We start from the raw sequence: 11,164 nt of genomic DNA, 5'->3' as shown, positions 1-11,164 counted from the left end.
AGGACCTACCCAAGGTGCTTTGTCTTGCCCCATGGATGATGGAGAAGATGCCATCAGAAATAGAATTGTTTTAAACCAGGTGGTGATGGTGCCCCAATCAGCCAGGGGGAGCACCATGCTCCAATGAGTCTGGCTGCCTTGCTTTTTGCACACGATCCCACCTCGGGATATTGGGGATGGAATTACATCCCCCTCAAAAGGCATGTCCAGGTCCTCACCCCTAATCCTGTCACGATGTTATTAGGTAAGGTGTGCCTAAACTAAATGAGGGTGGCCTTAATCCAATATGGCTGAAGTCCATATAAACAAAGGACACTGGGCACAGGAGCATGGGGAGCAGCCAGAAGCTGAAAATCAACAGAACCTGGAAGAGAAAGGAGAAGACGCTGCCATGTGCATTGCCATGTGACAGAAAAGCCAAGGAACCCCAAAGATTGCCGGCCAGCCAGAGTCACCAAACTCAGTAGGACGCAGCCCCTCTGGCCTTTGAAATCGTGACCCAAGAAATTCCTGTCCTTAAGCCAGCCCATCATACAGTATTTATTTTAGCAGCCAGGAAACTAAAACAGGGCCTTTTCACTTACTACTTCCTCTGCCTGCTTCCCTGCAGATATCAAAATGGTTCACCCCCTCACCACTTGACCTATTTTTCTTTTATGTTTATTGACTCTCTCCCTGCCAAAGAATGTCAGTGACATGAGCACAGAGGTTTGTCTGTTTTATTCACTGCTGTGTCCCCAGCACAATGCCTGGCACACAGCAGGCGCTCAGTGATTGTTGAAGGAATGAGGAGTGAAAGGGCAGCAGGAGACGTTTATTTCATATAACCTACCTCTACCCCCACCCCTATCCAATGCTGGAGGCTATGGCTCTCTGTGCTGGTGTGAAGCACAGAACGAAAAGGCCATGTTCTTTTAATCCATCCTGTGGGGTCAGACCTATTGCTGGGTGGAATCTTTTGATTCAATTGAGATGTGACCTAGTCCATTCAAAGTAGGTCTTAATCCCTTTACTGGGGTCCTTTATGAGGATAAGAGAGAAACACCCAGGGACATTTGGAGAGAGCTTAGAGAGAGAGAAATGCCCCAGAGATGCAAAGAGAAGACCTACAGATGCTCAGCGAGAAAGCCACTGCAATCAGAAGCTGAAAGCAAGGGAGCAAAGGACCAGCCGATGCTGGCCATGTGCCTTCTCATGTGAAGAGGAACCCCGGATGCCAACAGCCTGTTTTCAGAGAAAGTGTCTTCCTCTTGATGCCTTAATTTGGACATTTTTATGGCCTTGGAACTGTAAATTTGTAAGCTAATAAATCTCCATTGTAAAAGCCAATCCATTTCTGGTATAATGCATTTTGGCAGCTTTAGCGAACTGAAACACCCCCCCACATCCCTGAGCACTGTGCTTAAGAAGCTTATACGATAATAGGATATAGCTATTTCAGCCCCTCTCAGCTTCAGGCTCATTTTAGTTTAGAAATTGGCTCTGATGACCTCTCTGTTCATTCTTGGAGTTCGTAGCTGCTTTATTGAGCTGATTTGGGGTCCTCCTGTGTCAGAGGCTTTTCTGGCCTTTAAACTCTCGGTGGGAAGGGTCATATCCCTGGCTGGGGCTGGATCCTCCTCGCCAGCACCAGAAGGAGCTGCTTCCTAACAAGCTGTCTGGAACTCTATCATGGGACTCAGACTGCTTAGGTTCAAATGCAGCCTCCCCTACTCCAGCTGTGTGTCTTCAGGCAATCTGCCTGACCTCTCTGAGCTTGTTTTCCTCTTGATGATTAAGTGAACTCATGCATGTAAAAGGTCAGTTGTGGGTACCTTTTTGGTTCTCACTACCTTACTTACCTTATTAGTTAGTATCTGTGAATAGGGAAGAGGAGGGAGCCCGGGAGAAGGAAGGGGGCTCAAGGAGGGGAGGGTGTCTCAGGAAGGAGGAGAATCGGGGAGTAGGAGGGCCTTTAGAGAGAATGTGGAACTCAGGAGCCTTCTCATGAGAGCAGGGCTCCAGGAAGGGATGGGGTAGGGGAGGGGTGGGGAAGGGGTAGGGTGGTCAGCGAAGGGCTAGAGTTTCAGAATTTAGCCCTGCAGACTACAGTCTGAGGTGGGTTGGGACAGACTCCGGGAGCCCCTAGGTATGCACACAACCTCCCAACCCATTCCTGCACCCCCCTGGCCCCTGTTCCCTGGCTGAGCCTGGCTTCCCTGCCTTTGCTGAATGACTTGGAGGCACTCAGACAAGCAGCTTCCGTGTCTCTTTAATATCCTCCAGGTCCAGCCAACCCCCACCCTCCTCCCCACCCTCCCACCCCACCTTTAGGAGTCGAGGCTTGGGCACCCCCTCCCCCAGCCCAAGGACTAAGGCACCAGGTGGTTGCAGTAGGCCGACACAGAGACGCACAGATGGAGGACACACTGACTGCAGACAAGCAAGGCAGGCATGGGGGGCAGGGACGGGGTGGGGTGGGGGGCAGGCCGTGGCGGGGTTCCCACGGGCTCTGGGTCCGTCCTTGAGGCCGTGGGAGGCTCAGTCTGGAAAGAGGTCCAGTCGGGAAGAAGAGAGGAGCCACGTCGGGATGGGATCCTCACTTGCCCCCTTTGCGGGACAGACACCGCGGGAGGCAAGAGAAAGTCTGCTTGACGCGCGCTAGCAGCGGCAGCGGCCGGTGAACCTCACGGGGCGTCCGTGGCATCAGGCGCTGCAGAGATCCCTCGGAGGCGCCCGGGGGCGGCGGGCCAGACGCGGCCGAGGTCGCAGAGCCCTGGCGGCAGCGTCTGCACAGCGGCAGCAGCGCGCGCAGCTCCTCCTCGTCTCGGAAAGGGCTCTCTCCGAAGCGCTCCTCCAGCTGCTGGCGGAGCTGCGGCGGGGGGTGAGGGTGGGTGGGCTGTGATTTGAGGCGGGGTCAATGCCCGGCCACGGGGAGGGTTAAGGCACCCAGCCCCCGCCGACCCAGCTCAGGTGGGCTAAGGAAATCTGGGCAAGCCGCGCTCCCCCCACCCCCACCCCCAATTTCTCCCAACCTCTGCCCTTCCCAAGAGCCTCCCTTGGCCTTGCCAAATCCCTCTCTTTCCTGAGCTCCCTCCCCATCTCAGTCCCGTTCCTCTCCCTGAATCATCACCACCCCCTTCTCTGAACCCCACTACTCCTTCTGAGACCCCTTCCAGACCTGCTAAAATGACCCCCACCTGCACAGTGAGGGCCACGTCTCACACCCACACACCCACACCCACCCACCCCCACACTCTCCCTGAATTTACATCCGTGGCCACAACTGTACCAGGAAAGGGCCTGTTCCTCAGCCCGCCTCTTTTCTAATGTAGACGCACAGATAAGCCTCTGGTACCAGTCTGCCATCTGCTAAGCGCCTTCCAGCCCTTGCCCTCAAGCTTTCTCTGTCTCTGTCTCTCTTTCCAGAGAGGCCTCGGTTCCTGATATCTCCATGTGCCATCTGCCCAGTGGGGATATGGCTGGCCAACAAAATACACCTGGGGGGCTGAATTAGCTCACGGACCACGAGCTTGAGACCCCAGCAAAATCTTCTGCCAGGTTTTGAGGCACAGACTAAATCCTGCCATTGGTGCTCAGCTCAAGCGGGAAGAGACTCCAGTGCCCGCCCCTGCCCTACCTTCCGGGAGCTGCCCCAGCCGAACTCCTCAAGCTGCTGCTTGAAGCCTGGGTTGGGGTTGGCGATGGGCCGGGTGGCCTTGATGGCATCAAGCACGTCGCGCCAGCCCAGCCCCGTCACAGTCATCACATACGCCGTCACGATGGTGGTACTGCGGGAGATGCCTGCAAAGCTGGGGCCACCCCTCAGGCTTCAGGTGAGCCACCAATCCCTCCTGTGCCTTCCCCCCCCCCCCCCGCCCCAGGCACCCTATCCCTACCTCAGCCCTCCCACCCTCACCTTCTGAGCTCCAACCATGAACCTGCCAGGATCTGTCTTCCCACCTCTAGGCTTTTGCCCAGGTGGTTCCCTTTGCCTGTAGTATCCCCCCCCACCCCCCCGATATTCCCCCACATCCAAGGTCTTCATTCACTCCATTCATTTATTCAACGAACATGTCTCCATTATCCATTATTTTTCAGGTTCTGGAGATACAGTGGGGAATAAAACAGATACAGTCTCTGCCCGTCTGGAGCTTGTGGTGTGGTGGAAGAGACAGGCAGTAAGCAGAGAAAGAATTCTAGGTGGTGGCGGTACGTGCTCTGAAGGAGGCTCCAGGGGGCTGGGAGATTATCAGAAGAGGTGTTAATCTAGGTGGGGTGGGCGGGGGTGGGGAGGATCAGGGACGGGTTTCCCAAGGAGGTGACTGTCAAGCTGAACATTGAAAATGAGTAAGGGTTACTCAAAAATGTCTGGGCACTGGGTGCAAAGACCCTGAGGTGGGGCCCTGGTGGGTCTGAACGTCAGGGAGGAGACCCACGTAGCTGGAGCAGGGGGAGGAGGAGGAGTGAGTAGGGGACAGGGCTGAGAGGTAGGGAGGGCCCAGACTTTGTGGGCTGCGGTGTGCGGTTTGGGTTTGACCCTGTGTGGGCCGGGGAGCCACAGGAGGGCTTTGAGGCAGAGGGCATCATGAGTTGCAGCCATGGAAGGCCCCATCCATCCCTTGAAGGCAGCACCTATCACCCAATATTTTAATTGCCCATCTCATTGGGGTACTCAGTGAGAAGTTATGGAATGAATGGCATTAATTGGATTAGAGGCACCTGGGAAAAACTCAGGAGTCCAGTCTCCTAGCCTGGAGGGGGGTGGGGAGCCAGAGCCAGGAAGAGGCTGGCCCATCCACATGACCTCAGCTACCCCTCCCAACAGCCCTGTGAGGCTGGCATTTTCTTCTGCAGTTCATGGATGAGGAAACTGAGGCACAGGGAGAGCCAGCTCCTTGGCTATGGCCATCCAGCTGGTAGGGAGCAGAGTTTGAATCTGAGACCCCGGTTGGCCTCTATCAAATGAATGGTGGACTGTCAGGCATGTGGCTGGCTGGACAGGTTCTCCCCTCCCCATAGGATTCGTGTGTATTTGGGTGGGAGGGCAGCTGCTGTCTCCCCAACTCTCCCAACTCCCCTCTTAACTCACCAGTGCACAAGGCAGTTCCCTCCATTGAGGCGGCAACAGTGGATGAAGTTAACACATTCTTTGAAATGCTTTTTGCTGGAAAAGAAAGCAATAAGGTAGGGAGTGTTAGGGGTGAGGGAGATCTCCTAGGAGTTGTCCCCTCCCCATTTATGGAATAACAAGTAAAAGGGAGCACAGGGGGACTCAGGCCAACTCGTATGTGCAGTGAATAGGGGTCAGAACTAAAGCACAAGGTGGGGGTACACGTATGGCAAGGGTGTCACTCAGCAGGGAGCAAGGTAAGTCGTGGCAAATCCCGCCAGATATTCAGGACCAGCTCTGAGCCTGAAGCCCCTTCCCAGTGGGTCCTGTAGATCCTACTTTCACAGATGGTTTGTCTCAGGTAGGAGACACAGGAGTCCCGCTCCTCTGGGGTCTGCGATCAGAGCACTTGGGAACACTGACGGTCAGCAATGGAGCTGGGGGCAAGATTCCCGAGGGGCTGGGATTTTCAGGGTGCTGTTAATAACAAAGATTCCTCTTCCTGAGCCCCCATAATGCACCAGGCCTGCCCTTGATCTTCAACCATGTCACCTGGTCTTTGAAAACCCCCTCTTGAAGTGGATCTCACTCCCATCTTACAGATGAGGCTCAGAGAGGGGAAATGGTTTGTTCAAGCACAGCAGATAAAAGGCAAAGCGTGGCCAGGACTCAGATGTCTTAACTCCAAGGCCAGGGACAGGCTGGATCTGGCCCTTTCAAATCTATTGGTGCATCTGATCCCGAGAGATGGGATACTTTCTCCATGTCAGAGTTGAGGAGAAGGAGACTCAGGGAGGTGAAGAGTCTTGGCCGGGCGCTCATTGCAAGGGCATGGCTGAGATGAAGTCAAACCTGGGTCTGGGTGACTGCCTGTGGCTGGGTCTCCAGGACAGCGCTATGGCTTGAGTCCTCTATGGCCTCCCTCAGACCATCTCATGGCACCCCCACCCCCACAGGGGGCAGCCGTCTGTCCATCTGTGTGTCCATCCAGGGCAACTTACATGGGTACCTCAGGGGTGTCAGCCACTGGGATGCGAAGGTAGGTTATGTCCTGCAAGTACAAAACATATGTGGGCCTTGGGGGCAGGGGGACCCCTGGTCCACCTAAGTGCCTTGTGGCCCCAGGTCAGTTCCCATGGCTCTCTGGACCTCTATTGTCCTTTTTGTTCAAAGACGGTAGATGCCATTTCTAAGGGCCACCCAGTCCTGGTTGTCTGCGATTCCAGAATTTTCTGAGCAGATGCCATGTATCCTAACTCCAGAGATGAGCTGGGCACGAGGACTTGACGAAAAAGGACCCAGGGCCCTTTTATCTACGAGCTGGTAAACGGCTACTTAAAGGGACTCCTCTCCAACTGGGGATCAAAATTTCATATTAAACAGGGCAAAACAGATTTATCTTGAAAAGAAACAAAAATGATAAAAATAAGCGTCTATTTCATGACTTGTGATTATAAAACTATGCACTAATTAGTGGAATAATCAAGGAATCAATTGTCAGTAATTTTCCAACAAAATTGCTACAACATCCACTGCTTCATGTTTAACCTTCATCCAAGACCTTAAGATCATTTTTCTCTCACGTTTTCCAAGCATCTCATTGCTTTTCTCCAGGGCCTCCCTTAATCCTTTGATATTCAAATGGACCTGTGCCGAGTCACCACTGGCCAGAGGCTAACACACCCCTGACGCTGGGTCCTCATTTGCCAATGGCTTTTTGTGAGATCCCATCTGGTTCTCCCTCCAAATTGCTTTCCCCAAGGACACACACACATCCTGCATCTTTTGCAAGGTTTGCAATTCCACATTGCAATGCATTTGGCCTTGAGTTTCGCAGAATTATCAAACACCTTACTGGTGAATTCACTGATGGATGGGGAGGGCGGGATGCTCGTGAGAAGAGGGCAGGGCTGTTGGAGCAGAGACTCATTTTGGAAGCAGTCATTTCATTAGCAAATATATTCATGATCTGACAACCTTCCTTTTGCAATCTAGTGACGGCACAATCCGAATACGCCAAACAGGGCTGCCCTTAAGGCAAAATCAAATTCCATTTGCTTCAAAATTTCTTCTTTGGATGAAACTGAGAACCCCAGATTGTTGGAGACTGCTCTTAAAAGAGATCATCAAATCTGACCCCCTCGTTGGATACATCAGGAAGCTGAGGCCTAGAGACCTGCCCCAGTCACTCAGTAAATCTGTGGCAGAGCCTGTTCCCTTAGTGAGCAGAGTGGATGACAGAGACTCTAACAGACCAGGAGGAGGGACCTCTGTGTATGGGATAAGAATATTATGAACCTAATTATAGCAGGTGTAATTTCTTGAGGACCCACTATCTGGCTGTCATTTCACAATTACTCTGTCAACAGCTAGTGAGATAGGTGCTATTGTAAATTCCCCCTTTTACAGCTCAGGTCATTGAGGCTCAGAGAGGTGACATCCTGTGCTCAGGGTCACAAGGGAGTAACAGTATGAACTCTGAACTCTAGCATACGTGGACTGGATTTCTACTTTCCTTCTCTGGGACATAATGCCCCTTTCCAAGACTCGAAAATACTGGCACCAACCCTTCCAGCATGGGCCGTGCTTTCCAAGGTGCACAGCATCATCACCATTCTCCAGGCCTTTTGGATCCTCAAAACAACCTCCCAGAAGCAGACAGGGCCAAGGGAGTAGAAACCTAGCGAGGTGAAGTTACAGCCCAGGGTCACATAGTGGCATCCTGAGCCCAGAATCATCCATTTGGAATCTTTCATCCAGTTGAGCAATGGAAAATTCACGGGGGGGCCTTTTCAAGGTTCAGGGTGAGGCCTCTGAGGCCAGATGGCCTGTGTTCAAATGCCAGCTCCTCCACCCACTGGCTGGTTGGCCTTAGGCAAGTTAATTTACCTCTCTGGGCCTCAGTTGCCTTCACGGAGGCCAGTGGGAAAGACCAAATGAGTTACTGTGGTCAAAAGGGCAGCACAGGGCCTGGCCCACAGTACTGTGGGGGTCTGCAGCACTCCCCCCTTCCCTGCCCATCTCCTATCTGCAGTTCTGGGGCTGGGGTAAGAAGTACCTGCAGGAGAGGCTGGGGTGACTCGTGGATGGAGATGATGTGTGTAATCTTATTCTGGCCCAACTGATCCGGGTCTTTGGCATCTGAAAGAAACAGGGTGCATGTGCCAATCTGGCAGGTGTGACTTATTTGTCACTGATGACCAAGAGAGTTGGACAGTGAGCTCCCTCCCTGCCCTCTGCCGGCTCCCTGCTCCTTCCCCACCTCCTGCTCCCAGGCCTTACAGGTCCCCCCCCCAGGGCTGTAGGCCTTTGTCTTGCTGGAGGGGCATCCACAAATCACAGCCCTGCTTCTCCCAAGCCTAACCCATGTTCCTTCCATCCCAAACACCCTTCCCTGGCGTACCCTTTGACCCAGCAATTCTACTTCCAGGCACCTCGTCCACAGAAGCAGCTGCTGTGTGTAAAGGATGGATGTTCTCTGCAGTACTGATTGTAACAGTAAGCACACCAGAATAGTTAAGAATAGAAACAACCCAAATGCCCATCAAAGAAGGGGCTGGATAAATAGTGATATATCCATACTTGGGAATACTGTATAGCTATTAAAGCAATCTCTATGTGCTGATGTGCAAGGCTGTCCAAAGCATATTATTAATTGGGAAATGCAGGCTACAGTATTCAGATGTTTCCTTTTTGTTTAATATGTTATCTCTATCTACAAAGAGATAGCCCAACCTGCTAACAGTAGCATCTGTTGGGGCTGCATTTCCTTTGATGACTTCTCTTAGAATAAAAAACCTGTATCCACCCTTATCTGCACATGTTCACATTCTCAAACAGCAAACATTTACTGAGTGCCTACTGCATACAGCCTTTTGCTGGGCACTGGGTATGGGGTCATCATCCTCGTGGCCCCTGTCCTCACGGAGCACGCACACTTGAGGAAGAGTCAGACTTCAGCCAGATGCGGAAATCAGTTGTGGCATGACCCACTGAGGTCACCTCCAGGAAGGAAGGGACCCGGGTTTAGGAGGTGGAGAAGCAGAGCCCAGTGTGGGAGGCGGTGCAAGGGGGAGGCTTCTCACCCTTCCACGCCCAGTTCAAACGCCCTTTCCTCTGACTTCCCAGATGCAAGTGTCTCTTCCCACCTTGGGTCCCTCAAGCCCCTGACCAGCCCGTCTCTTAGCATGTGTTCAGATCTGTGTCCCCACCATCAGACTCGAACCCCGAGGGCAGAGATGGAGTGTCTGTACATCTGTGTCCCTCTAACTGGAGCTTGTGGGAGGAATGGATGAGAGAAGGAATGAAAAAGCTTTGCGAGTGGGTCTGTAAGCTTGCCACCCCCTCTGGCACAAGGCTGCCCAGCTGCTCATCTCAGGGACTCTAGTGGGTGACAAGGTCCAAACCCAGTTCCCGAGACCCTTCTTCTAAAGAGGAGAAGGAGGGAGAAAGGGACCCCAGCTTCCCAGTTAGAAGCAGGCCCCCCAAACAGACCTCACCCCAGGCCCTCAGGGCTGGAAGAATCTGTAGAACCTGGGGGGCCTCGTGCTGAGGGGAGACTGACACCCAGGGTGGGGGCAGCCCGGCCCAGTGTCCACAGCCTTTGCTCTGTCCCTTTGACCTCTTGGTGGAACTTGATGGGGAGGTGAATGGGGAGAGCAGGGATGGGGGAGGGGGCCAGGCCCCTGATGCTCTCCACCTGCCCCTTCAGCCCTGGGGCGCACACCCTCCCCCCACCACACACCCCCTTGTCCTCCACCAGCCCTTCGCCCTCCCACCCCATTCCCGAGCCCGTCTAAGACGCGTGGGCCAGACCAGGAATGGTGGACACGAGCCTGGGACGGGCAGACTGCCACGGCCTTGGGACAGAGTGGGCAGTGCTCACCAATGAAGTTTCCGAGGTAGAGTCCAGGAAGTACCTACAGGAAGGACAGGCAGGGCGTCAGCAGGGCAGGGGCTGAACCCCTCCCCTCCCCCAGGAGATGGGGTGAGAACCCCTGTTCTCAGTCCCACGAAGGGTGTCCGGACCGCAGGACTTTAAGCAACCCCCTCCCTGTCAGGGGCTCTGGGACTTTGGGAGGACAGGAAGGGGACAAGCCAACCAGCAAGAGGGGCCAACTTAGGTAGGGGTGAGGAGGGAAGAGGAAGGAGGCCTGAGAGGACAGGAGAGAGACAGAAGGACGGAGGGGCAGAAAGACATAGGGGGCCAGGATAGAGGAGAAAAAGGGGGAGCAAGGACAGAGGCGAACTTAGGGAGGAGTGGGGAGATGTTGGGGGGCTGGGAGACGGAGGGGGGTGGGAAGGCAGGGGCAGAGGGACAGGAGACCTGACACGGGTGCAGAAACACGGCCAGAGACAGAGTTCACAGTGTCAAACAGAGTCAAAGAAGACAGTGACACGCACATTCCCACGGGGTGGGGGGAGGCGAGGAGTGACAGGGAGACACAGCAGGAGAGTCACAGGGCCGGCGAGGACAGAAGCAGAGGCAGGGACAGCACGGAGACAGACACAGAGATACAGAGTCCGAGAGAGGTAAAGACCCCGAGAGACACACCGCGAGATAGGAGAAGGTCAGAGCGCCGGACAGACCGAGAAAGAGCCGGCGGCGCGGCGCGCTGGGGACGGCCGGGTGCGGGCGGCGCGGTCCCCGCCTCCCCTACCTTGGTCATGCCATTCCCCATGATCCCGGCGACGGAGGTCCGGGCGCACCCCCTGCTCGCCGCCCGGAGAGCGCTCGGCTCACAGCTGCCCTGACGGCCCAGGCCCGGCGTCTGCAGCCGGGCGGGGAACGGGGGGCTCCGCGGCCGCGGCCCTGCCCAGCCCTGCCCAGCCGCCGCCGCCGCCGCCGCCGCCCGCCGACCCGGGGCCCGGGAGGGACTGAATGGTGGAACCGCCGCCGCCGCCGCCACCGCCGCCGCAGGCTCCTCCTACCCCCTCGGTCATGTGCGGGCCCGTGGGTCGCGGCGGGGGGCCGGACAAAGCCCCAGTGTGCCGGGCCCACGGCCCGCGGGACAACGGCAGCTTGTTGGGGCCGCGTGGGGCCGCCACCTCCGGGCGTGGGGGCGGGGCGGG

At 55.1% G+C, this 11,164-nt stretch overlaps 1 protein-coding gene across 5 annotated transcripts; it reads right to left on the bottom strand.

Moving 5' to 3' along the window:
• Positions 1-452: 452 nt before the first annotated feature.
• On the bottom strand, positions 453-11,140 carry DUSP15 (dual specificity phosphatase 15). Of its 5 annotated transcripts, none has more exons than XM_077111908.1 (7): positions 11,024-11,140; positions 9,978-10,011; positions 8,151-8,233; positions 6,094-6,143; positions 5,072-5,146; positions 3,620-3,791; positions 2,270-2,851 (listed from the first exon to the last, which is right to left on the bottom strand). In XM_077111908.1, exons 1-7 carry the CDS (start codon positions 11,033-11,035, stop codon positions 2,579-2,581), a joined length of 699 nt encoding a protein of 232 aa, XP_076968023.1. In that variant the 5' UTR covers positions 11,036-11,140; the 3' UTR covers positions 2,270-2,578. The 5 variants fall into 5 exon arrangements, with proteins under 5 accessions (XP_076968021.1, XP_076968024.1, XP_076968019.1 ...); XM_077111907.1 differs by lacking the exon at positions 11,024-11,140 and adding an exon at positions 10,753-10,891 and having other exon boundaries at positions 2,279-2,851; XM_077111906.1 differs by lacking the exons at positions 9,978-10,011; positions 11,024-11,140 and adding an exon at positions 8,496-8,917 and having other exon boundaries at positions 453-2,851; positions 3,620-3,770.
• Between the last annotated feature and the right edge of the window lie 24 nt (positions 11,141-11,164).

The sequence above is a fragment of the Tamandua tetradactyla genome, chromosome 1, assembly GCF_023851605.1.
Source record: "Tamandua tetradactyla isolate mTamTet1 chromosome 1, mTamTet1.pri, whole genome shotgun sequence".
In the NCBI taxonomy this organism is placed as follows: Eukaryota; Metazoa; Chordata; class Mammalia; order Pilosa; family Myrmecophagidae; genus Tamandua; species Tamandua tetradactyla.
The sequence above is the reverse complement of the archived record's forward strand: the minus strand, read 5'-3'. Positions and strand labels throughout refer to the sequence as shown.